The sequence below is a fragment of the Cottoperca gobio genome, chromosome 14 (genome assembly GCF_900634415.1).
Source record: "Cottoperca gobio chromosome 14, fCotGob3.1, whole genome shotgun sequence".
NCBI classification, from domain to species: Eukaryota; Metazoa; Chordata; class Actinopteri; order Perciformes; family Bovichtidae; genus Cottoperca; species Cottoperca gobio.
The window spans coordinates 9240542-9263481 of NC_041368.1; the positions used below are offsets into that span (position 1 = coordinate 9240542).

Here is a 22940-nt window from a genome sequence, read left to right on the forward strand (position 1 = left end):
GGGACCCCGGCATTTAAAAGATAATTATCACATTATCTTTTTTTAAATGTAAAATATACTTTCAAACTTTAGCTAAAAGAGAGATTACTTTTTTTTTTTTAAACAATTTACTGGGAAAATTAATACTTATTGACATTTAGTGGTATTTATTTTTATTCTACCCATACTGTAAAATATTTAAAAAATATCTATTCTATCTAAATTTCTATTTTTGACTTTCTGTTTGTTGCCTTGCATGAAATAAGCATGTCAATGAATCAATACTGAAATGAGAGAAAATCTTTGTGATGAAAATATTTTAAGACACGACTGCAATTGAATTCATAACAACTAGTTATTTACTAGTTAGTTAGTAAGTGCTAGTCAGACATTACAGCTTTATATTCCACTAAACAAACTGACAAAATATGCATTCATCCTGTTACAATTCACAAGTAGGCTTACATTATGTAATAAAATATCAAAAACACCACAAAACTAGTCTCTGTCAGACATTCATTATTGTAAAACTATGTCAATTATTTAACATTTACAAACAGTAAAAATTATTGTCAAGTAGACAATAATATTATTATTAATAATAATAATAATAATAATAATAATAATAATAATAATAATAATAATTATACAGCCATTTGAAAAGACAAAAATTGCTCAGATCCCTTTGGTGGAACATTTTTTTCTTGAATTCATAATATTATTTAAATGTATCCAAATGGTTGTGTTTTCATAATTTACATATAAAAAAGGACAGAGGAACAGCAAGTATATACGAATATAGAATATGCAGCGTTATTACACACACACAAACACAGTATTTGCATGTGTGAGTATACAATGCGCTGTTTCTGTCCTGATCTGAGTGAAAATGTCCCACCAAAATGAAATCCTCTCATAAAATATACAAGAAACAATACAAACATCGATTGTCGTACCTAAACATGAAGTATTACTAATCTGCTTCCAAAGTCATCAAAGTTTGTGACACTCATAGAAGTACATTATATATTAGATTTCATAGTAATAAGACCTCTAAAAATACTGTAACACTAGTTTAATCTCTTTACGTACATTAAGATGTACCAATACTTGCTTATAAGTAATTAGGCAAAATCTTGTCACAATAATGTGCATTTTCATATCAATGTTTAATATTCTAGAAGTCTACTGACACATACATGGTGTCCTTCGCCGTAGGACTAAAGTACCTCATCGTCCGTTTAGAGGTTCTTCGCTGTAATTCAGTGCCGCCTGCTACATTTGAATGTATGTAAATATTTAGCATGATATGGCAGAATAAAGTATCTTTTTTAACATCTGCGAAAAGAGTAAATCTGTTGCAATCTGTTCCTTTAGCCTAAAGCTGTTAATATAGTTGAGACGACCACTAAAACAATGTCATATATATATATATATATATATATATATATATATATATATATATATATATATATATATATATATATATATATATATATATATATATATATATATATATATATTTTTTTTAATATTTATATAAATACATTTCTTAAATCCTTTATTTGTTTTTTCAAATGAACAGAATATCTATTTTCACTATGGATTTCAGCCTCTTGTCACACATCCTGGTCCCTGACCTCTTCTGAAGACAATACGTGGCTATACTCTCTATAATAACTTGATTAATGTCTCGCCGACAAAATCAACTAACTAATGATCCTGTAATTAATTTGCTGGTCTGCAGCACATTTCAGAACATGAACATTAAAAACATAAATAAATACATTTAACAAATAAAAAGAGCAGTGACAGAAAGCAACAGTTTTCAAATTACTGTAAATCTAAATTTCGAACGGCTTATTGCTTTAATGAAATCGTGTAGACACATCATTTATTAAAAAATATATTTTTAACTAGTTAGCTGGGAAGTTAACTTGGCTGAGTTTTAGCAGGAAGTGATCCCTCTCAAAACGGAAACTTTTGGCAAATAATCTTCGTAGGAAAGGCCAAGAGATTCATCGTTGAATATTCTAATACAAAACTGGCACACAATATAATTGTTGTAATGTGGTGGAAACTGAAATTTCCATTTAGTTATGGCATTAAAATCTCATCAAATTAAGTGAGTGAGCCGTTACATACTTTTGTTGAGGTCACTTCCTGTTTCATTTTGTTATTAAAAGGCCCAACAAGCCGGCTGCTTCCATCGGCCTTATCGTTGAATATTTTGGTAAGACATCCAAATTGATACTTTAAAGACGGTTTTCAAACACTGCACTGTACAAAAAAAGAAAGTAGTGCTATTGATAAAAGACTTCACTGTGTGTTTGAGTAGTTGCATGTGGACAGTTTCCCCCTAGAGAGTCCTACAGAGGTGCACAGAAACTCTCACAAGGAACATAACAACACTGTCACTCTTTTTTTGGTTTCGGGAAAGAGGACGTGTAGTAGGAAGTTAGGTACTCATCATGTTGTCTTACAGGGTTGACCTTTAAAGCCTCACATCTGCCCGAAGAAGATGGAGCAGAGCAGGAAGATGGCATAGAGAAACAGAAGACCCAGACCCAGCCTGCGATCCAGCCTCCAGTGGTTCAGATGAACACTCATCACCTGCAAACAGAGCCAGTGGTGAGGAAGAGCCAAACATTTTTTTGACAAAGCGTTTCCACATTATTAATTCTAAATCCTACTGTGTATAGTAAAGCAGGCAGAGTTATTGTAACGCGAGTAATTTCGGTAATCTAAGAGGTGACATGTAGTAGAGCCAGACTGATACTAGATGTTTGAGGCCAATGTCTATATTTGAGGGTTTATAAAATCCACTACCATGACATAAGCATATACATTTGATATCCCTCATAATAAGTATCCCTTACACCTGCATTAATTACATTTTTAGCCACTTGCTTATGCAACAAGCTGTAAACAACTTAACATGAACAGTAGTACAAAGAAAACGTCTTGTTGAGAATAAAAGACATCTAAAAACAGGTTTTGCATTTCTTTTTCTTTTTTAATAAAATTAATTATTTTAGAATTTAGAAAAAAATCAGTTTTTGCCTTTTCCCACTAAAACTAGTGACGTGAACATGCAGGTAAATTCTCGTTGCAAGACAACCCCAATTGGATTCCCCATGTTCAGTCAATTCATCAAGCTCTGCACAGACAGTCTACCATGTCTTGAACTGAGTTAAAATCCACCTCTACTGATTTACTTTGCATGCTGACAGCAGATATTGAAACCTGTTTCCTCACCGTCAGAAACACAGATGCCAGCAGCAGGACGACAGAATAGACCAATCCTTTATTATTTATGGAGACCTATGCGGGAGAAAGAAATTGGTGTAGTGAGAAGCCAGAATCTTGGTTTCAATAGGCCTCTGACACACATGCAGACATCAGTAAATCACAGATGGAAGGAGATAAAGTGTATGCATACTGATGATCCATGCTCCACCACAAGGGTACGCAAAGCCCAGGGAAAACCCAAACCCAGCAGGATGTCAAAGATATTGCTGCCTATGGAGTTAGACACTGCCATGTCCCCCATGCCTGAAATAGACGGGAAATGGACAGATCATTGATGAATTGAAGCACTTGCACCACAAGAAATACAAATAAACAAGGCAATAAATAAATAATAAGGCAAAAAGACTTCAGAATAGGGTTAGGGTTAGGGTTAGGGCTTTTTACCTTGTCGAGCTACAATCAGACTCGCCATGCAGTCTGGCACGCTGGTCCCCGCTGCCAGGAAGGTTATGCCCATAATGTAGTCTGGGATGTCTAGTGTGTCGCTGATGATGGTGACCTGATGGAAACGTTAGGACACATCAGGGTCAAGTATACTCAGAGGGAGCATTTTAAGGTGGTGCATCCTCAAATAACAATCACTCTCTGTCCTGTTCAACTGGCCTCCGTTTGTCATTAATACACATCCAGGCATACCAATGTATTACATCTATGTTTCGTAAATGTTGTAGAGAGTACAAGGCATGCTGTAGATCAGGGGTTCTCAACCTTGTTTAACTTAAGCCTCACTTCTGATTGTACATTTTATTTTTTCGAGGACCACCTTACCAAATAAATAAGAATGAAAAAGGAGAAAGAATAAACAGGGCTGTACATATGCTGTAATGACCAAAATGAGTTTTAATTCTTGAGCACATTTAGATATCAACATAACTAAATAAATTTAATCTAACCATTTGGCAGTACCTCAGAGGCCCATTAGGTGGCGCTCTGAGGCTGCTGTAGACTATAACTGTATTGTTGTAATTGACCCACATGAATCATCTGTGATCAGTTATTTCTCATTTTGCTTTGGTTTTTTGATGTTTCAGAATTTAAGTTCACGGTGTGTCTACACTGGATTATGTTGTGCCTCCTTACCATCCACACCATGAGGTAGGAGAAAATGGCGATCCACAGGGTGGAGGCAACGAAAGTCACCATGAACCAGCGGTGCCAGCGTGGCCGAATACAGTTAGGCACAGTGCAGTAGAGCAGGAGGCCCAGAGGCCACTTGATCAACCACTTTACCCGGCCACACCAGCTACCTGTGAGGAGCAGGAAATGGGTCAGGTGGGCATATGGTAAAGACAGTCAAGTATTTCAAGGACTTTTTTCAACCAGGGATTAGCATTGCAGGTTAAATTTTACTTGCACTTTACGGCTGTCAACAGTTAGTGCTGATCTTCCTCACCTGGTATGCGCACGGGACTGAAAATCCCATCTTCCTCCCCCTCCCCCTCCTCTGTCTGGGACACCTCGACCCCAGGCTTGACTCCTGACTCTGTGTCTCCTATCTCGGGTCTCTTGCCTCCGTTCTCCAGACTGCAGGAGCCCGATCTCTTCAGGCTGTTGCAGGTTGATCCCCCGTGTGACCCGGGGCTGGCCTCGCCATCCTTCGAACTCTGGATCAGCCTCTGTCTCTGTGAGAGGAGAGCAGGAAGTGTTTCTTGTTGTAGAGCTCAGAGAACATTGTGTTATAATTTGCCTTATATGCGTGTGAAATACCTCACTGATGAGCATGCGCCCTGCCATTGAGAGCCTGGTGCGGGGAGAAAAGTGGGGGGTGATCATGATACGCAGGCCAGCGTCAGAGAAGGATAGTTTGTGAGGGTTGAGGATGAGAAGCTCATCCACCATGATGACTGGAGGAGCCTCCTGACCGTGGGTTTGGCCTGTGGAAAGGAGATTAAACACATGACAAATAACATAGTTTTAATATACAACCGTTTTTTGAGAGAACAGGCACACGGCAGCAAAGAAAAGGAGATTATACAAACATCTTCTCACCTTTGTTGAGAAGCACCATGGAGGTGTTGCAAGCAGAAGCGTCCTCTCCCATCTTGTCGTCTCCGTGGTTCTCTGATCGGAGGCAGCACGGCCCGGAGCTCCTGAGCTGAAGCGTCACAAATGCCAGAATCTGGGAGTTGAACCTGCAACCAAACAGATAGTGTTTGCTTAAATCCATTTATAGCATAAATACTGTTTGTCCTCAGTCAGAATTCAGACAGGTGTGGAGGCATGATGATCATTTGGTCTTTTGTTAAACTTACTTCATGATTATAATGTAGATTCCATACATGGTCATGAGAAGCAAGGACTCCCACCTGCATAGCAAGTAATACATTTGTGTTAGTGTGGTGTTTGCACTGTAAGTGAACTTTAATGAAAATTAATCACATCAAATATAACATAGATGATATAGTGAGTTAGTCTTTATTCAACCATATGTAATGGCAGTGGTGTCTCTAATGCCTTACATCAAATGTATTGTTTTTATCTTTACGATCTGAATTATCGTGATTACATTTTCTTATATTGATAGATCGATCCATAATACACCTAGATACATAAATGCATTGTTAAAATTCATACAGCATTTCTCCAATTCTATAAACCAGATTTTTTAAAGTTGGGAAAAAATACCAAGATGATGGAGGAAAGATGTTTTATGTGAAATTAAATCAATTAAGCTTATTAACTTTATTTCCTTTCACTTCTTTCTCCTAAATTATTTAAGTCGATTTCCTTTTAAAAAATGTAAAAAGAGTAAAAGGTTTATTGTAATGTCTGAAAGGTTCTGAAAAACTATTTTCTCTAGTTTTTAACATGACAATAAGGGTTTAATTGGAGAAAAAGTGACGTATTCCAATGCACCAATTAGAATTGAAGCATATCTGTTGAGTTTTTTAATTTTTAACGCCTAAGAAAAATAACTCTAACTTTATCTTTGATTGTTGCATCTTAAGTCATGAAAATGATGTTATAGAGAGTTGAAACCAAGATTTCAGAAGCTTTAAGCTGGAGTGTTTCTGAACTGCCTTTAAAAAGAGCGCGGTCATATTTATAACCATGGAATACAAATACAGCCCTTAGGGGACTGTAAAAGAACACGGCACTGGCGAATAAACACAACTGTACTCCCAAAAACAACTTCTTCAACCTCACTAAGAAACACTGAAACTGAACTTGTGCAAACAGCTTTGACCACTGCTGCTTGCGTGCAGACTCATATCTCAGACATGCGGAGCATGCACTGATTTGGCAAAGAGCTGAGACACAAATCTGACAAAGTATATTCAGAAGAACATTGGTGAGGTGAAATACACCAGCAGAGCTTTGGCTTGGCACACTGCGACTCAATAAACAGTCTACCATATATCACTGATAAATCCACTGCAACAACCCACATTAAGTCCGCAAATAAATCTGCTCTTTCATTAAAACCACTGACACATATAACAATGGAGAACCTTCTTTCTTTTTCCTTTTTTCCTTTTTTTTTAACCAAAGGCCTCACGTCCACAGAACAGAAAACATTCTGCTAAAGCTGAGAAGGCATCAAGAGCACTGATGAAGCCTGTTGAGAAGGAAAAGCTACACAAAGAAATCAATCTAACTAAGCTCCAAATCATTGATCATGTGTGTGATGACAGACACTTCAGCACAAATCAAACAAATGAAACGTAATTAGGTAAACACAGATTTTAAATTGAGCTTGTTCCTCGGCACCTCAGCGGACTCTGAAATGAGCCGACAGGAAATACATTTTTAAGTGTTTTGTTATTGGAACCAAAATCAACTTAACAAGTTCCACAATCACTGATTATGGAACTTGTTGACACCCTCATATCCATGATTGTAACCACAGTCATTTAAGAGTAGTTGTTGACACCAATCAGAGCGTGAGGGGACAGGGATGAATTTCTAGATCTGTGTCCATAATAAAAGCTCCTTTGGAACTGTGATCATATGAAAGCTAGAACTCAAGGTATGTGGACTCACCAGACAACTGTGGCATCATAGATAACCTAGAGATGGAAAAAAAAAAGATTCTTCAAAAGACAATGTGGAGGTGTAAAACATTAAAACACAATTATTTTTGGAAGAAAAGCCCGTCTCACCATGATGAGAGTCAGTACAGAGAGGATGTAGTAGGAGGAATCTCTAAAAAGGGACCACCACGTCAGAACCACTGTCTGTGGAGAAAAGTTTTAAATGTCAGTGTTCATTCACTCAGAAATGACTGTGTGTAAAATGCTGGTTAAAGTGTTCCCCACCTGGCCCGAAAAGATCCCACACAGGCCGATGATGACCAGGATGTTGAAGACGGCAGAGCCGACAATCGTGCCGACGCCAAGGTCTCCTTGGGTGATAAAAACAGCTGATGAGACACAAAGGGACAGAGAGGAGGAGAGGAAGTCAAATGTGTGCATTTGGTATCTGGCTTTGTTTGGTTTCAGATTAGATCAAATCCCTGCAGTCTGTCATCTCCTAACGGCTTCTGTGGGCTCTTCTTTTCACGGTTTTGTATTTACACACAGAAACACACGCCATCCAGCTCCGTTTTTGGAGTTCACTTGCCACTGATCTCCAACTAAACACCTAAAAATAAGGAAAATCCCTTTTGAGGTTTTAGATCAGACTCTGCTGACATCACATGGATGATGTTGACATTGCAGAGTCTGTGAAGACTATTTCATTTCATATTCCAGCATTTCTCTGTTAAAACGTTGAGAATAAGAGAAAACTAATTGTGGCATGCTTCAAATCTGCCACAGCTGTCACTTGGTCTTGATTGGCTGGGCTACTAACCAATGAGAGAGGTGAAAAGCTCTGGAGCAGAGCTTCCTGCAGCCATAAATGTTGCCCCGGCTACATCTTCACTAAGCTGCAGGTTCTGAAAGAAAAAAAAATGAGAATAATCAAATATGGATCTGTTAAACTAAGAAAATGATATCTGATGGTTGGTTCTGTTTGCTCACCTCAGATATTTTCTCAAGGGAAGGGACAAAGTAGTCGTCACAGACGAGGGCCAGAGCGTAGAACATGTAGATGGCCTGGATGGTACAGTTGAGCACAGATAAGAGAGCAGACTGACACATGCACACTATGGCTTTTTATAAAATAAATGAGTTATGTAAGTATGGTTTGTAATATACGTTGCCATCTGCTTCTGCAGATTTCAGGCGATATAGTGTGAAATACTCACACAGAGTGCATGCAGACACACAGCCCCCTTCTTCCTCTGCTCCTTGGTAAAGATGTCCTTTGGAAACTCGTGGATGGCTGCGGGGGGATAGACATAATGATATACATGCAGTTCATTTGTTCAGTTCATTTCTTTTTCCATTCAAAAGCTGCAAACAAAATGAAAACTCAATTTTAAATCAATTCACAAAAAAAGAAAAAGAAATACAGTAGGTACAAATAGTGATATAACGTATACTTAACAACAAATACAAACTCAACAGTTTAGTTCTCTCCCATTTTTCGCAAGTTTAAATAAAAGAGCGAAGACGTTCTATACACACAGAAGAGGGTTATTCTTTCATCACAGATGTGTTCAAATCCATGTACAACACAATGTCACAGTTGTCGCAAGTTTAGACGGAGCATGCCATTTGCAAAAGGGGATTATATTCTTGTTGAGTTATTACAGTCTTTTGTCCTGCGAGGCATTCGTTTATAGTTGACAATGAGGAATACAAAATGTTTGTAATATCAAATGTATATAATAAATGACAATAACATTACTTATTACTTACAGTATTATCCTCTTGCTTACAACATATTTTTTGCTTCCTTCTGATTTATAATGTACAAACACAAAGCTTAACTTTGTAAGAATTACCATCTTTAATTACTTGCAGTCATTTCAAAATGAACTCAAAGATATAAAGAACAAGTCATCACATTAGACAGCATTTCTTATAGAAATGGTAAAACCCACAACAACATCATGTTTGTCTTGCACTAAAGAGTGAGACAGGAAGTGAGGTGGAAGTGAAACTAGCAGCTGATTCCTGTCCTTCGAGTGTTAAAAAAAAGAAGAACTGTTAATGACAGCATAGCTTCCCTCTGTTCCCCTGACGTTACAAAAGAGAGCCTCGAGAGTGTACTGCACTCCAATTTACAACTCGGAGCCGAGCTGGATGAATTTAAACTACTGGGGAGCATGGAGCTATTAATAGCTCTTCTGCTGTGAGATCGACACGCACTACAGTGGGTCGGCAAGCACACAATAAGCACAGTGCAGCCGTCACGATGCACACTGCACCGCGGCTGCATGGAAACTGAACAACAGACTGCATGGATTAAGAGAGGGTCCCTTGTGATCGAGGATATGAGATCTGATCTTTGACACTGTAGTGTCAGAGAGTGAGAGGAGGAGGACATATGGTCCAGAGGAGGGGACAGTCATTTGGCTATGTTCAGTTAGTAAAATGTAAATGTTTGTGCAGTAATGTTTATACATTTGTGTCTGTGCCAGAGCGCAGCACTGCCTGCCTGGATGCTTATTGTGCTATAAACGGCTTCTTGCGCATCATTTTTAAGGCCCAGAGTTGAAGTGTGTGTCTGAAGGTTGGTCGTGTCTCGTTTTCTGCTCTCTTAAGAGGAAAAAGCCTATTTTCTGTGTGCCAGCTGTTATATTGTATCCGCTAAATCATCGAGGCTTAGCATGTAAACTTTCTGTCATCTTATCGCACGAAACAGGGAAGCCTGAATGTGAAGCTGCACTCTATGAGTCTTCTCAAGCAGACATCTGTGCTCCCTCTGTGGCTTTATTTCTTTCACCTTCTCTTCTGCTCCCTGTGTCCTGGAAGTCTTCCACTGTCCTTTCTGCCCCGATACATAAAGTCTCAGGTTATTCTGTCGGTGGAAACCGAGGGCTGCAACATGTACCTCAGATGGAGTTGCTCTGGTGAAGGCAGTTGCTATGGCGACACGCTCCTTGGGGGCAGCTTTTTTTTTTTTTTTGATGGGTGGCAGGAGGAAGCCAAAGGCAAGGCAATTGCCTGAACAGGGAGAAAGAGGGAGTTGAATATGTGTTTCCCATGGTTGGGGTATATGAAGAATTAAAAAAAGAAGTGACAGCAACTCCGTCTAAAAATATTTATTTTTCCTTACAAACCCTCAGGAGAGGTCTGAGAGAGGGAGGGGGAAGAACGGCATAGAGATGCACAGCGTATCTCAGCCTACTGGTTTACTGAAGGCTACTGGACAGGAATGTGCTTTGCCAAGACACTTATGCCCTGATTTCACACACACACACACACACACACACACACACGCACGCACACACAGGGGAATTAAGCCAGATGTGCCGTCAGCTTGATAAAGTCAGTAGTTTTGTAATCAGAGGTCGACCTGCAGTGTCGATGTGCCGTTACTGTGACAATACAAGTGTCTCTGTACTCAGACCTCTAACACCACTTCTCTCTGTGCTCGATGTCTTTCTGGTGCTGGAATCATGAAGTGCTCCCACAACTCTTTCACCTCTGATCCAGTTCTGTCGGCCACATATCTGTGTGTGTCATTCCTACACAAGCTGAAGTGCTCCTAAGAAGAGCATTTCCTCAACTTTCTCGCATCTTTGCACATAAAACTGCTGCTATTTGAAATGTGAAGCTTCAATGAACTTGTTGAATCAACGATCTATGTTATTAATCACGAGGACAAATGTTTAATTTATAGCGTTTCCATTTGTAATTTTGTACAGATAAGTTCAAACGCCGTTTATTTTTTACATTTCAGGCCACTTAATTCCACATGATATTGAGGTTGTGTGATGATTTCTTCAAACTTCAGCAGAGGCAACACTTATATCAACTCAGCTTTGAGGTTACACGGGAAGTGACAAACTGTCAGTAATAATTGGAGAAAACTTCTTCACAGACTCAAAATATATTCTGTGACATCTTTTCAAAAACGAGTGTGTGTGTGTGTGTGTGTGTGTGTATGGTAGATGGTACGAAAAGAAAGCATTGATAAATTGGAACAGAAAAGAACTCGGTGATGGAAAAAAGGGACACTGAAAGTGAACAACAATTGTATTTATTAACTCCACAGCATTGTAAAAGCCAGGAGGCACATGTTAAAATGAGACACTGTTTGTCAAGAAGCAAAGCGTAAATTTATCCCTAATGCTCCTGCTCTTCGCCCAACGCACAGAGTGTCTGCTATATAAAAGTTTATTAGCTTTTAGTTGAATCCACTACAACATTTATAGCAATCATAAAGCACGGTTGCTTCTTTCAAACTGCTGCGAGGCATTAACCAGTTAATGGCTTATTTTGATCATATAATAATGACAGATAACGATGTTAGTGTTAATTCTAAATAGCAAACGCAGCTTTCATATTAGCTCAATCAAAAAGGGCCACAGTTTTCTGTCTTTTTTTAAACTACAATATGTGTATGTTGCATTGTTATGTACAGACGACAGATCGTTTCTTATATGTGTATTTCATCCATATCAATAAAGCCTGTGCAGCAGGTTAGATCTTCAAGTATAAGCCCTATAAGGTCAACGGCGAGCGAGTTCTTCAGAAGGCACAAGAAGGGAAATCTCCACTAAGTGAAAGCAGTGGTGATGTGAGGAGCTGAACTCTGTCTGAGTCAACCTGCTGCAGGGGGGCTTCAGCGTAGCTGAATGAAGGGGCAGTGGGCGGTGCAGAGTAATGTTATCGATCTGAGAGTCTGCGGGGCGTCCTGGAGTCAAGCTATGGTATCGACGTTTCATGCATCAATCAAACCGGCTTTGGAGTATCGAGCACTTACTCTCACACACACACACACACACACACACACACACACACATACACATATACACACACACACACACACACACATATACACAGAGACCTCTGCAATAAGCTTGCATTTTTCATGAGGAATCAAAAGATAAATATTTCATACAGGTGTGTAATGTAAATTCAATTATGCATTTGTTCTTTGATTTGCGTTTCTTTGAGGCAGTTTGAATACGGCGCTGATCAAACGACAGCAGGGCTTCAAACCGCACCAACCACCTCGCCTATCAATAAAAACACTGAACATCATGTTACACTGGTGTGACAGAAGTGCTCATACAGCACATCAATCATCATCTCCATTGGCTTGTTGGGTGAGGAAATTACGGCTTCATATCCTCTCTTTAGTAACAATCAAGAGTTTTAAGAGGAGTTTTATGATAAGCCTTAACCTCTGCCCTTTATTCCTTAAAGAGTCATTTTTGTGGAGAGAAAGTGAAAAAGACGCTACAGTATTCTGCTTCAAAGTTACATTAACTGCTGTTTGCTTTGTGTGGCATCCACAATCTAACTGCATAACTGTTTGAATACAATTTGTGTTGGATTATCCGATTCTATTTCTCAACGCTTTTCCCAAAATCCCCTAAAATATGGCTGTGGAAAAATACTATTCTCAGCCGACGGTCGCTTGCCAAAATAAACAACATAACAAGCCTCGACGACACACACACACACACACACACACACACACACACAGCTATTTACTTCATTTACATCATTTAGATTCACCCTCACTCCCTCTCCTCATGGCCTATTTTTAGTTCTTTGGACTTTTAATGCTTGAAAGGCAGAATTGTCTGGGTTTCAAAATTTAGCATTCAGTTGCCTAGCAACTACAGTCTCTGAGGCTTGTCGGCTGAAGGCAGGTCGCACCGTCTCCATCTTGTTAAGCAGGAGAAGGATGAAAAGAGAGAAAGAGAGCCTGGACGTTACTGTGCAATCCCCAAGATAATATCCCCCGAGGTCCAGGGCAGGCTTTTTAATCACACTACAGATTATGCAATCACGGTCAGGCGGCCTGCTGAGGAAGAGGGCGGCAACCTGAGCCTGGAGCCGCGCTCACTGGTGTGTCTTGTACTACCTGTCTGGCCCTTTGTTCGCATGCTCGTCTCCAGTGTATTACTACCATGAAGTATCTAATCGCAGTACGCTTGTGTCTTTGTAAGAGATAATGAGGGAGAGCTGTTTGCAGACAGGAACTCTATAAAAAGGTTAAGTGTGTTATCGAATAGCAAAACACAAATTGCTGTATAGAGCACTGGTAGAGAGAGACATTGAGACTCCTTTTCTCTCTCATGGGTGGGAAAAACACCTCTAATGTAATGTCACAAAAGAGGACGAGCAGTAACAGTGAGCTGCCTGTGAGGTGTGAATTTACTACAAATGGCCGATCAATTGTCCCTGATGAGTTCGTGTTCGTGCACCTCTCAAATGTAAGCCCTTCAAATACATAACCGGTGATGTGTCACTGAGCTGTGGAATTATTTTACCAGATAAGATTATCAGGAGCTTAAACTGTTTGTTATATACCTATTTAAGATTAGAAATGGCTTTAGAGATTTTAGGTTTTGATGATAAAACTACACTTACAACAATGTCTCTGTGGACTAATTATTTTTACAATTATTTTGAAGTCAAACCTTTCATACAGAACAGCTGGTGCCAGACATTCTGAAAATAAATAACGATGCTCTGACATGGTGATCTTTCCCATCTGCTGTGACAAACTAAATATATTTGAAAAGTGCTGGAAAGTCTTTAAGAGTGTCAGACACCCTTGCATGCAGTAGATGTCACGGAAATGCGTTTCACTCAAATCTATTATTAAATGCTTAAAATTATTCATTGCGTGCAGGGTCCTTTTGTAGGTTGCACATCCTCAGTAGTACATTTAAGGTGGTACTTGGGAGTTTTGTCGGAACAGCTCATTTGCATCGTATATCATTAGCATAACTTGATTTGCATACATTTCTGTTAGAATACAATAACCGTGCGTTCTACATACAATACGACATTGTGACTGACAGTCTAATATTAGCACTGCCATAGAGCAAATGCAAATGATGAGAGGATACAGAATTATATTCTGCCAGTAAGGCAAAAAGATTTTTCATTGTGCAGCAGTGTTATTTTATTTACTCTGTGCTGCTCTCCCCAAAGAGATTTCCTCTCCGATCTGAATTTTTTATAATAAAACTGTCAGCTTTGATGAATGCGGCTCATGTCAGCCAGCCAGCTAATCAGCCAGGGGAACCAGAGAAACAGAGGTCTGATTATGGCTGTCGATTGGCTGCATGTCTCAGTGATAATAAGGAGCTGTTTGAATCTGTCCAAACTATTCAGGGTGCAACCAGACTCAGGAAGCAACTGGAAGGTAACTTGGCGTCTGCTAAAGACCTTAGAAAATCTAATCTGACTTTCACTCTGGCAGCCTCCTCTTGTGTGCTCCGTCTGTCTCCTTGAGTCTGTCGGTGCGCAAGCTTGACACAGACTGCACACTCCTGACAATGGACACAATGCAGCATGAACTTTCAGTTCACCTGCAGGGGAGAGGCAGACATCTCTGGTACACCCCGCCTTCTTTTGTATACCTCCATACACCACACACATATATAAAACATCTCTAAACCACTTCTGACTCCCTACATTTTCAAAACACCAAGCATCCAAATGAACTCCTGCACCAATGCAATGCACACCAGGCAGCTTTTTTATGTAAAATATCACAATACATATTGATATTATGATATAATATTACACACAGTGAGAGAAGTTGTAATCTATATGGCCTACACTGAACGTGGAGGAAGTGGTTGCAGTGTGGGAGAGTTTGCTGGTCTGACCTGGAGGAGCAGAAGGCATCTATCCAGGTAAAGAAGAGTGACTCACCTGCTCGGGGCTGATCCATGCTCTGGTTGTCTGACTTCTCCTGCATCAGCCGGCGAGTCCATCGCAGCTCCTCTCCGTTCACGCCTGGTCGAAACCCAGAATCCGCCTCTGTTACAAATGAACACAAGAGTCAGTTAAGCGCAAAACCGGCCACACACACTTGGAAGACCTCTCACACTGCAAGAACTGAACCTCTGTGCTGTGATTTAGGGATGGACAACCAACTATGATTGTCACTATTGACTAATGTGTGGATTAGCCTTCAGTTTGATTAATTGTTTAGTCAATAACAGAGCTGGAAAGACCAGACGATAAACAGAAAACATATCCACAACCTTTTTGATAATGCTTGATTGGTTGTCATTATTCGAGCCAAATTGCTACTTTTCTTTGTCACACTGTCAGAAAAACAAGACGTCAAATTGGACTTTTGTAAATTGTGATTACCAATCAATCAAGAAAATAAGTTCCAGTCCTGTTAAAATAAAAAAACATTAAAAAGGTACATCGGTTTCCAAGAGGCCGAGGTTACGTCTCGTAATTGCTTGTTTTAAACTGTTTAAACCCCAAAGGTAGCAAATCCCCAAATGTGAGAAAATAGAACCAGTGAACTCTGATTGGTATTTGTGTTTGATAATCTTTCATCAAAATCGTTGTGGATTAATTTTCTCTTCAACTTCAGAACTGCCAGAAGCTGTTTGCAATCGCAACCTCTGACTGAACTATAATATAACCAAATAATATTTTCCTTGTTTTAAAAGTGTATTTGTCGTCGGAAAATGCTCAAAGTATTGTTCCTGACACCTTTATTTGTTTTGACCATGTACTAATTGGAGTTATTCTCGTGTCAAGGGCCGACTCAACAGACTGTAGTTTCATGTTTCTGGCTCCGGGAGATAGCGGCATGTTCAGTAATTCAGTCCATGCTGCAGTCAGCTGTCCTGAGCCATCAGCACTAAAATCTTTATGGTGTGTATTTCCACTATATTTCATTCCTCGATAGCTAATCTCTGTGTGGGTTTTTACAACAGGCCAGGAACTCCCCACAGATATATCTGTCTCATCATCTCTCCTACAAGGAGAAATAAATACTGATCTCCTTCACCACCACCCACTGAGATCTTCCCATTGTTGCAGAGAAGATAGTAAATCGGTTATTAATACGTTCCGTACTACACACTGTCCTTTTATTTACGAGGCAGCTTGGTGTCTGTATCGGATGCCCTTCCTGATTGCCAGGCGTGGTCGAGTCCCTTTGTACCTCACAGCCCAATGAGCCCATTTCATGAGGGCAGCGGTCGCGGCTGAGAGGAGACGTGAAGGCTTTCATGTCGAGGCATCAAGAGGAGCTCCTCGTGTGAAATTCAAATGGGTTTGTGCCACAGATGGCTCGGCACCATTTTCACACTTATCACTGGGAGAAGACTAGACACCTAAACCACATCTTGTCTCATTAGGAAAAGGAGATAGAAATAGGGTGCTTGTTCTGTTTCTTTTTCCAGATTCAGATGATATTAACTCAAAACAATATTAACCACAAACCTATAGAAACACTGACGAGTGCTGGAAGTCAGAGGATTCATTTACATGGCAATAGACAGAAAATGTATTCATCAGCAACAACTCGGACAACTGATTTAGTCATATGACAAAAGAAACGACAAACATTCTCTGGTTTCAGCTTCTCATGCGAGAGATTTCTTGTTAAACTTAATTTCATTGTAATTGATTGGGTTTTGGATTGTTTGTGGACAAAACATGCAAATTCAACACGCAAATTGCGAAGGACATTTTAAAGCAATTAATGTAAGAAATGAGCAACACATTAACCTTCAGATAAAATAATCGTTAGTAGCAGGAACAAAGTACAACATACATAAATGACTAGTAAATGATAAGTGACAAAAAAGTAAACCATTCTTCAAGAAGGCACCGGACATTAATTACATAATGAATCTAAAACATAAATAGACATTCATATAGTCAATAGACTATTTTAATTCAGCTATTTTTATACAATTTTAATTCTGCTACATTATATTATTTTAATTTTGCTATTTTAATTCTGCTATATTATACTATTTTAATTTTGCTATTTTAATTCTGCTATATTATACTATTTTAATTCTGCTATATTATATTATTTTAATTCTGCTATTTTAATTCTGCTATATTATACTATTTTAATTCTGCTATATTATTATTTAATTCTGCTATATTATACAATTTTAATTCTGCTATATTATATTATTTTAATTCTGCTATTTTAATTCTGCTATATTATACTATTTTAATTCTGCTATTTTATACTATTTTAATTCTGCTACTGGTACTTCAGACTCATTTACATCTACACTGATTATTGTGCTGTAAATGCTCTTATTCTGTCCTTGTACTAATTGTTATGTTTGTGCTGTGAAGCACTTTGAGCTGCAATTCTTGTATGAAAGGTGCTATACAAATAAAGCTTCTTATTATTATATTATTATTCAAGTCCTTGTTTTCTATGCTCGTAAATTCAATCGACTTGTGATACTTGTCTCCCAGGCGGTTGTCATTGTAGAAGTTAGACTCTCTGATTCCTTTCCAAGTCTTTGTATCTTCCAGTAAGTTTGAGTTCTGGTGGTTCTGGTGTTGCAAACTCTAAACAGTGTTTCTCTCGGAAAAATGTTTAGCTGAGGTGGCAAGCCACCCATATCTCGGTGCCGCTCGTCCTGTGATCAACGTGAACAACAACAATGTTAGTCGATGACAGCCTAAACAACTGCGTAATAAAGCCAGTTTTCCCTTTTTTTCTTAATATTAAGCTAATTTCATAAAAGTGTATTGATTTTTATCAAGGTGGGCTACCTCTGCTGTAAATAAAATCCTCCCTAATGCTACACAAATGTGTTTAAATACACACGGTCTTCACTCTGACCCTGATTTTGGAGATCCATGGTGTTACGGTGATTGTTCCCCTAGATAAGACCGTCTGTTAAAGGCCTCAAATGTAAATATGAAAAGGAAAGAGGTTACAGAAGGATGAGTGATGAAAGCTGGTAAAACATGCAATGTGGTGTTTGTATGGAAATATCTAAATCCTGGCCACATGCCTTAACATAAACATACTGGTTGAGTGCAGAAAGGTACGTGTAAATACCATAATTCATGATTCCTCTCTCTACACATAATATATTATATTATATAATAACGCAGACTGTGGGGTAGCGCCGGAAATAAGTAAAAATTGCATGAATCCATCTTGTTGCAACACATGCTGAACACAGAGCAAATGGTGTCACTGCTGCAAATCATTAAACACCTATTTTATCCTTTTATACTCTAGGCCTGCAAAGCAACATCTTCATTTAAAAACATGAAAAGTCCAAAGTCATACGCTATCATCTGCTCCCTTCAGGAAAGAAAAAACAGTGTTGGCTACTTCTTCAGAAACAAGACATTTGATCCCATCAATCACACATCTACTGGAAAGACCGGCTTCCTCAAGTTTTTCCCCAAACAGGTTCGCTGCCGCCACAATACAAGACTGTGTAAATATCTCAACAGTGGCAATGCAGATAAGCATGGCACTCTGAAGTCTGAGACTTTAGATATCACTGTATGTAGAAAAATAAATATTAGTTTTTCAGTCCAACACTCTGAGCTTTCCGAGCTCTGACATTCAGACTGAACATTATGAAGTGTCATATTGCAGTAAACAGAGAGCTGTTAAACATTTTGATTTGATTTGCCCTTAAATGGGAGCTTAACCACAGTTGAATAAATATCTGAGCGTAGAAGTTCAGAAACACCAGTGTGGAACGAGGTCAGGATTCCGTCATACGGGCAAGATTTGATTTTGGTTATCTATATGTACAGTTCTGTTTCTTAAAGTGATCAAAAGTCTCTTCTTACTATGTTCGGTTCTCAATTCATTTGTAATAATTTCCCTTTTTGGGAACAGCTACTATAGCTTGATTCAAGTTTTCCTATACCAATACAAATGTACTTCCCCTCCAAACACTAAAAAACTTCCGTGTGACCCAACTTTCCAATTATTCTGATGCAATTCAAAATGTTTGTGTGTAGAAAGTTTAGTCAAATTGATGCAATGCATGCGTCATCTCCCTGGGTGGACCCCCACTGGAGCGGGAGCCTGAGTCAGAAATGTTCACATTTTTACAAATAGTGACTTTAAAGCAGCTATACTCAATATCTTAATGTTGACAATAGATCAAATGTAAACTAGTATGTGAAAGAGACTGCTCATAGTGACACACCCTATAGAGAATCATCGCCTGACTCATTTCCCCGCAGCATTACTGACTGTTATAGCGTGTTTAAGCTTGTTTCTTTGTTTTCCTGCACCACAACTTTTAGTATATTCTTGCCACTCTTATCAATCTTGTTTCTTATCGTTACAGACATCTGCTTCAGCTGAATAATGACTGTACACTACCTGTCCAGCACCAAACGACAGACAGACAAAGTTAGCAACTAGCTGGTGAACATGTGGCGGAGCTTTTAGCAGCAACAGAGTCGCTCTGATAAAGGCTCTGTGCCAAAACGAACACGCGTATTTCTATTGTGATGTGAGCCAAATAAACAAGTGCAAGTTGAGCATTGTGTCCTCCTTCACTTGGAAATCTGAAATCTGATACATTTTTGGGAAAAATCAGTTGGTAGAGACCAAAAACAGAGCAAAAACTGACAGTGACTATTAGACCAGCATTAATAAGGAGGACACAAGCATCTTAAGGATGCAAATATTGCTTTGTGTCCGCTGGATATGTAAATATTATAAGCAACTGTTTGCTTACATGTTCTCTAGATCAACTTTAAAAGACGACACTATGTCAGTTGGTTTCCACAGCCACCGAGTCGCCAATTTTTTTATTATTACAGGCCAAAGTTAAGATAAAGCTAAAAAGTGAAACGTGTTTTGTGTGAGCCATGAAACGCTCTAACCTTTTCAAATCAATGCTAACCTTCAGTCTATCCAGTGTGCTGTCAGAAATAGTCATGACATGGGACACACAGGGGATCATTAAGTGTCAGCTGTTAGACTCACTGCTGCTGCCTTTTATAAATGTTTCGAAAGGAATCCACCACTTGCTTGTGCAGAGTAAACCAGGGGCAGCTATATTGGACATAAACTGTTAGCTAGTGGGGCTTGAAATGATCAGTTAAGCATCAAAACCCCACGTTTGCAAACATGGAAAATGGCTGGCCATCTTCAGCAAACAAATGTGTTGAATGTATTCATTGCTGCCAACAACGTTTGTTGCTTCTGTCATTTTGTCTTCTTGGACACTGTTATTGTAACTTATTTTCCGGTATTCAATCCAATGTTTTTTTTATTGATAGATAGATTGATTGAGTGTTAGATCCGCACATCCATAAATGGTTGTACAAGCAGTGGTATTCAGAATGCTACAGTATGTGTAATATTTTCCAAGCATTGGGAGAGTAACCTTCCTGTCACCATTACAAACAGCAGACCACATGCCTTGCCCTGTGCTTTTATATGGTTTAAGTTGAGCGGCCTTGATCTCGGTTCAAAAAACCTCTTCTGGTTGATGGCACACTCATAATTTAAAGGTGAAGTATAAATATTAATGACACGGATCATTCACTGGGACCCTCTTGCAATACTGGCATGAAATACTAGGGTGAAAACCAAATGTAAATCAAACACTCTTGATAGAACAAAGCTCACTCATTCATAGCATTATTATGCACACAGGATGACAGAGAATGCCGTTGCCGGCTGAAGCGGCTGATGAGTGTGTGTGTGACAGTGTGTGACAACATCAGAAAAGGTGATGAGAGGATAATAAGCTAGGGGGAAATTTCTGGATACTGGATGCTGCGCTATGAATGGAATGAAATGTTAGTTACTGCAAACGATCCAAGACAAATAATAATGATCCATCTATTATTTATCGACATTTAACAATCTATTCAGGCAATGAAAAAACACATTCTAGCTACAGTGACAGCCTGGGAAAAGGCAGGAATTAAAAAGGGCACCGAGTCTATTTCGTGATACGCCCACTAAAACGAATCCATAACATTCCCTGTCATATACAGTATTTCTGCTGAGATAAAATAACCATTAGAAATCTGCAATAACCTCAAACTGAACTTATCCCCAATGATTGGATTTATACATGCCATAATTTCTGTCTGCTTTATGTAATCAGCAAACTGTCACCTTCTTGCAGTGTGAGCGAGTACATCACAACCAGAGGGATAGAAGCTGGGAAACGGTTCACAGTCATGTTAGAAACTACACAACTAAGATTTCAATATTTGGAACAGTGATTCAGTGACATTCAGCACAGACAACAGTTTGCCTTCAGAAATGACACAATGCTGCACAGTAATCAGAATTATGCAACTTTCTTTCTTATTCAGACAATTAAATTGTATCGTCTATTTTAACATAATCATTTAGATGTAGAATGTAGCACCTGTAATATTTTAACACACCAGACACAGCATATATTCATATTCTGAGCCTTATAAAAGATGACTTTTAGATCCATGGATAAGAGGAAGGGGGAAGGGGAAGTATATTGGATGCTTGCTCCAAATGAAGACAAAGCACTACACGTTGAGCTCTGAATATGGGTTATGCAGCATTTTCTACTAGTTTAACAAATGAAGATCTTTATTGAGACAATGGTAGTTTTTTTTTAGGATCTTTTATATTATGTAAGCAAAAAATATTTTTTTTACAATTCCCTTTGCCTTTGATTGTGTTTTTATTCTAATACTAGAAATGTAACTTTAGGTCTAGCATCAATCTAAAATATGGTGCTCCTGATAGATGCATTTCTCTCTCTTCAGGGCAAACACACATCAAATGTCTATAAATCAATACAAAATGAATAGTGCCTAATATTGTGCTCACTGTGTAATCAGTAAGTGCAGCACGTTTTAGACTACTATGTTGATGTCATATTAATGTTCCAGTGTGTATCTAAGAATGTCCATGGGATTATAATGATTGTGCATGCACGCAGGCGCGCGCAGCCTGTATATCTATATTAAGGTCTCACCTGGTGCCTGGATGACCTGTGCGATCCAAATGACGGCGACCAGCCCAACTCCACAGCAGCAGAACCGCTGGAAGGGCCGCCGGTGCCTCGCTGCTGCTCTCATTCCTCAGCCGGCCGCATATCCACCAAAAACATCTGTTGCTCTCTTTCTGACACTTGTTTTACACTTTATCTGCAAACAAACAGCTCCAGCAGCACCACAAGCAGAAGCAAGCGACTTCTCTGCCAAGTTGTGTCAAAAAAAAACCAATCCCCGCAATGACAAGCCTTCTTTCCCCCTTCAAGACTCAGAGCAGACGCTGTGCTAGTTCACTCCGCCAAACCTCCGGCTCGCACATAGCGAGTAAAAGCGTAAAAAAAGCTTTCTGCGTTCATGTGCACAGTCTGAAAGGTCGACAGCAGATCCCACAGTGAGGCGCAGCAACAGGAGGCGACATGCTCTCTCTCTCTCTCTCTCGCTCGCTTTCTCGCTTTCTCGCTTCTCTCTCTCTCTCTCTCTCTCTCTCTCTCTCTCTCTCTCTCTCTCTCTCTCTCTCTCTCTCTCTCTCTCTCTCTCTCTCTCTCTCTCTCTCTCTCTCTCTCTCTCTCTCTCTCTCTCCACTGTGTGTTTCCCCCATGTGGCCACCAGGCGGCGTCAAACTCAGGACTCCTTAATGAGAGGAAATAGAAACGTACTTACGCAAACACTTAATCTCATTTTCCATCCTTGTCTACTTTGCCTGCACCTGAGCAGCTCTTGATAAACTGAAAACACCTGGTGCTGCTAATTAGGCGTGAATGAAGCAGTGAAAGGAGGACTGGAGCTCCGCTAAATGCAATATTTCACATGAATTAGGTCCAGGGTAGGCTACCGTAAAGTGGTAATAAAATTAAAAAAAAAAAAATTTAAAACAGTTTTGAGTGTTTTCACAGACTG

The 22940-nt window shown here is 39.2% G+C and overlaps 1 protein-coding gene across 2 annotated transcripts; it reads right to left on the bottom strand.

Annotated features, from left to right (window-relative positions):
- Positions 1-1511: 1511 nt before the first annotated feature.
- Positions 1512-22487, bottom strand: LOC115019454 (sodium/potassium/calcium exchanger 3-like). Of its 2 annotated transcripts, none has more exons than XM_029449028.1 (17): positions 22025-22487; positions 14976-15083; positions 8483-8559; positions 8256-8330; positions 8086-8170; positions 7551-7636; positions 7395-7469; positions 7276-7301; positions 5544-5597; positions 5281-5423; positions 4999-5165; positions 4685-4913; positions 4372-4538; positions 3676-3790; positions 3422-3534; positions 3238-3303; positions 1512-2592 (listed from the first exon to the last, which is right to left on the bottom strand). In XM_029449028.1, exons 1-17 carry the CDS (start codon positions 22125-22127, stop codon positions 2482-2484), a joined length of 1800 nt encoding a protein of 599 aa, XP_029304888.1. In that variant the 5' UTR covers positions 22128-22487; the 3' UTR covers positions 1512-2481. The 2 variants fall into 2 exon arrangements, with proteins under 2 accessions (XP_029304888.1, XP_029304887.1); XM_029449027.1 differs by having other exon boundaries at positions 7551-7654.
- Positions 22488-22940: the final 453 nt, after the last annotated feature.

What these genes read in the sequence shown, in the direction of transcription:
- LOC115019454 (XM_029449027.1), bottom strand. Translation starts at nt 22,127, where the DNA reads ATGAGAGCAGCAGCGAGGCACCGGCGGCCCTTCCAGCGGTTCTGCTGC. An exon ending in CATGGATCAGCCCCGAGCAG is followed by an intron (nt 8,560 to 14,975) that starts GTGAGTCACTCT and finishes ATCCCCCCGCAG; the next exon opens with CCATCCACGAGTTTCCAAAG. An exon ending in GGCGCATGCTCATCAGTGAG is followed by an intron (nt 4,914 to 4,998) that starts GTATTTCACACG and finishes CTCCTCTCACAG; the next exon opens with AGACAGAGGCTGATCCAGAG.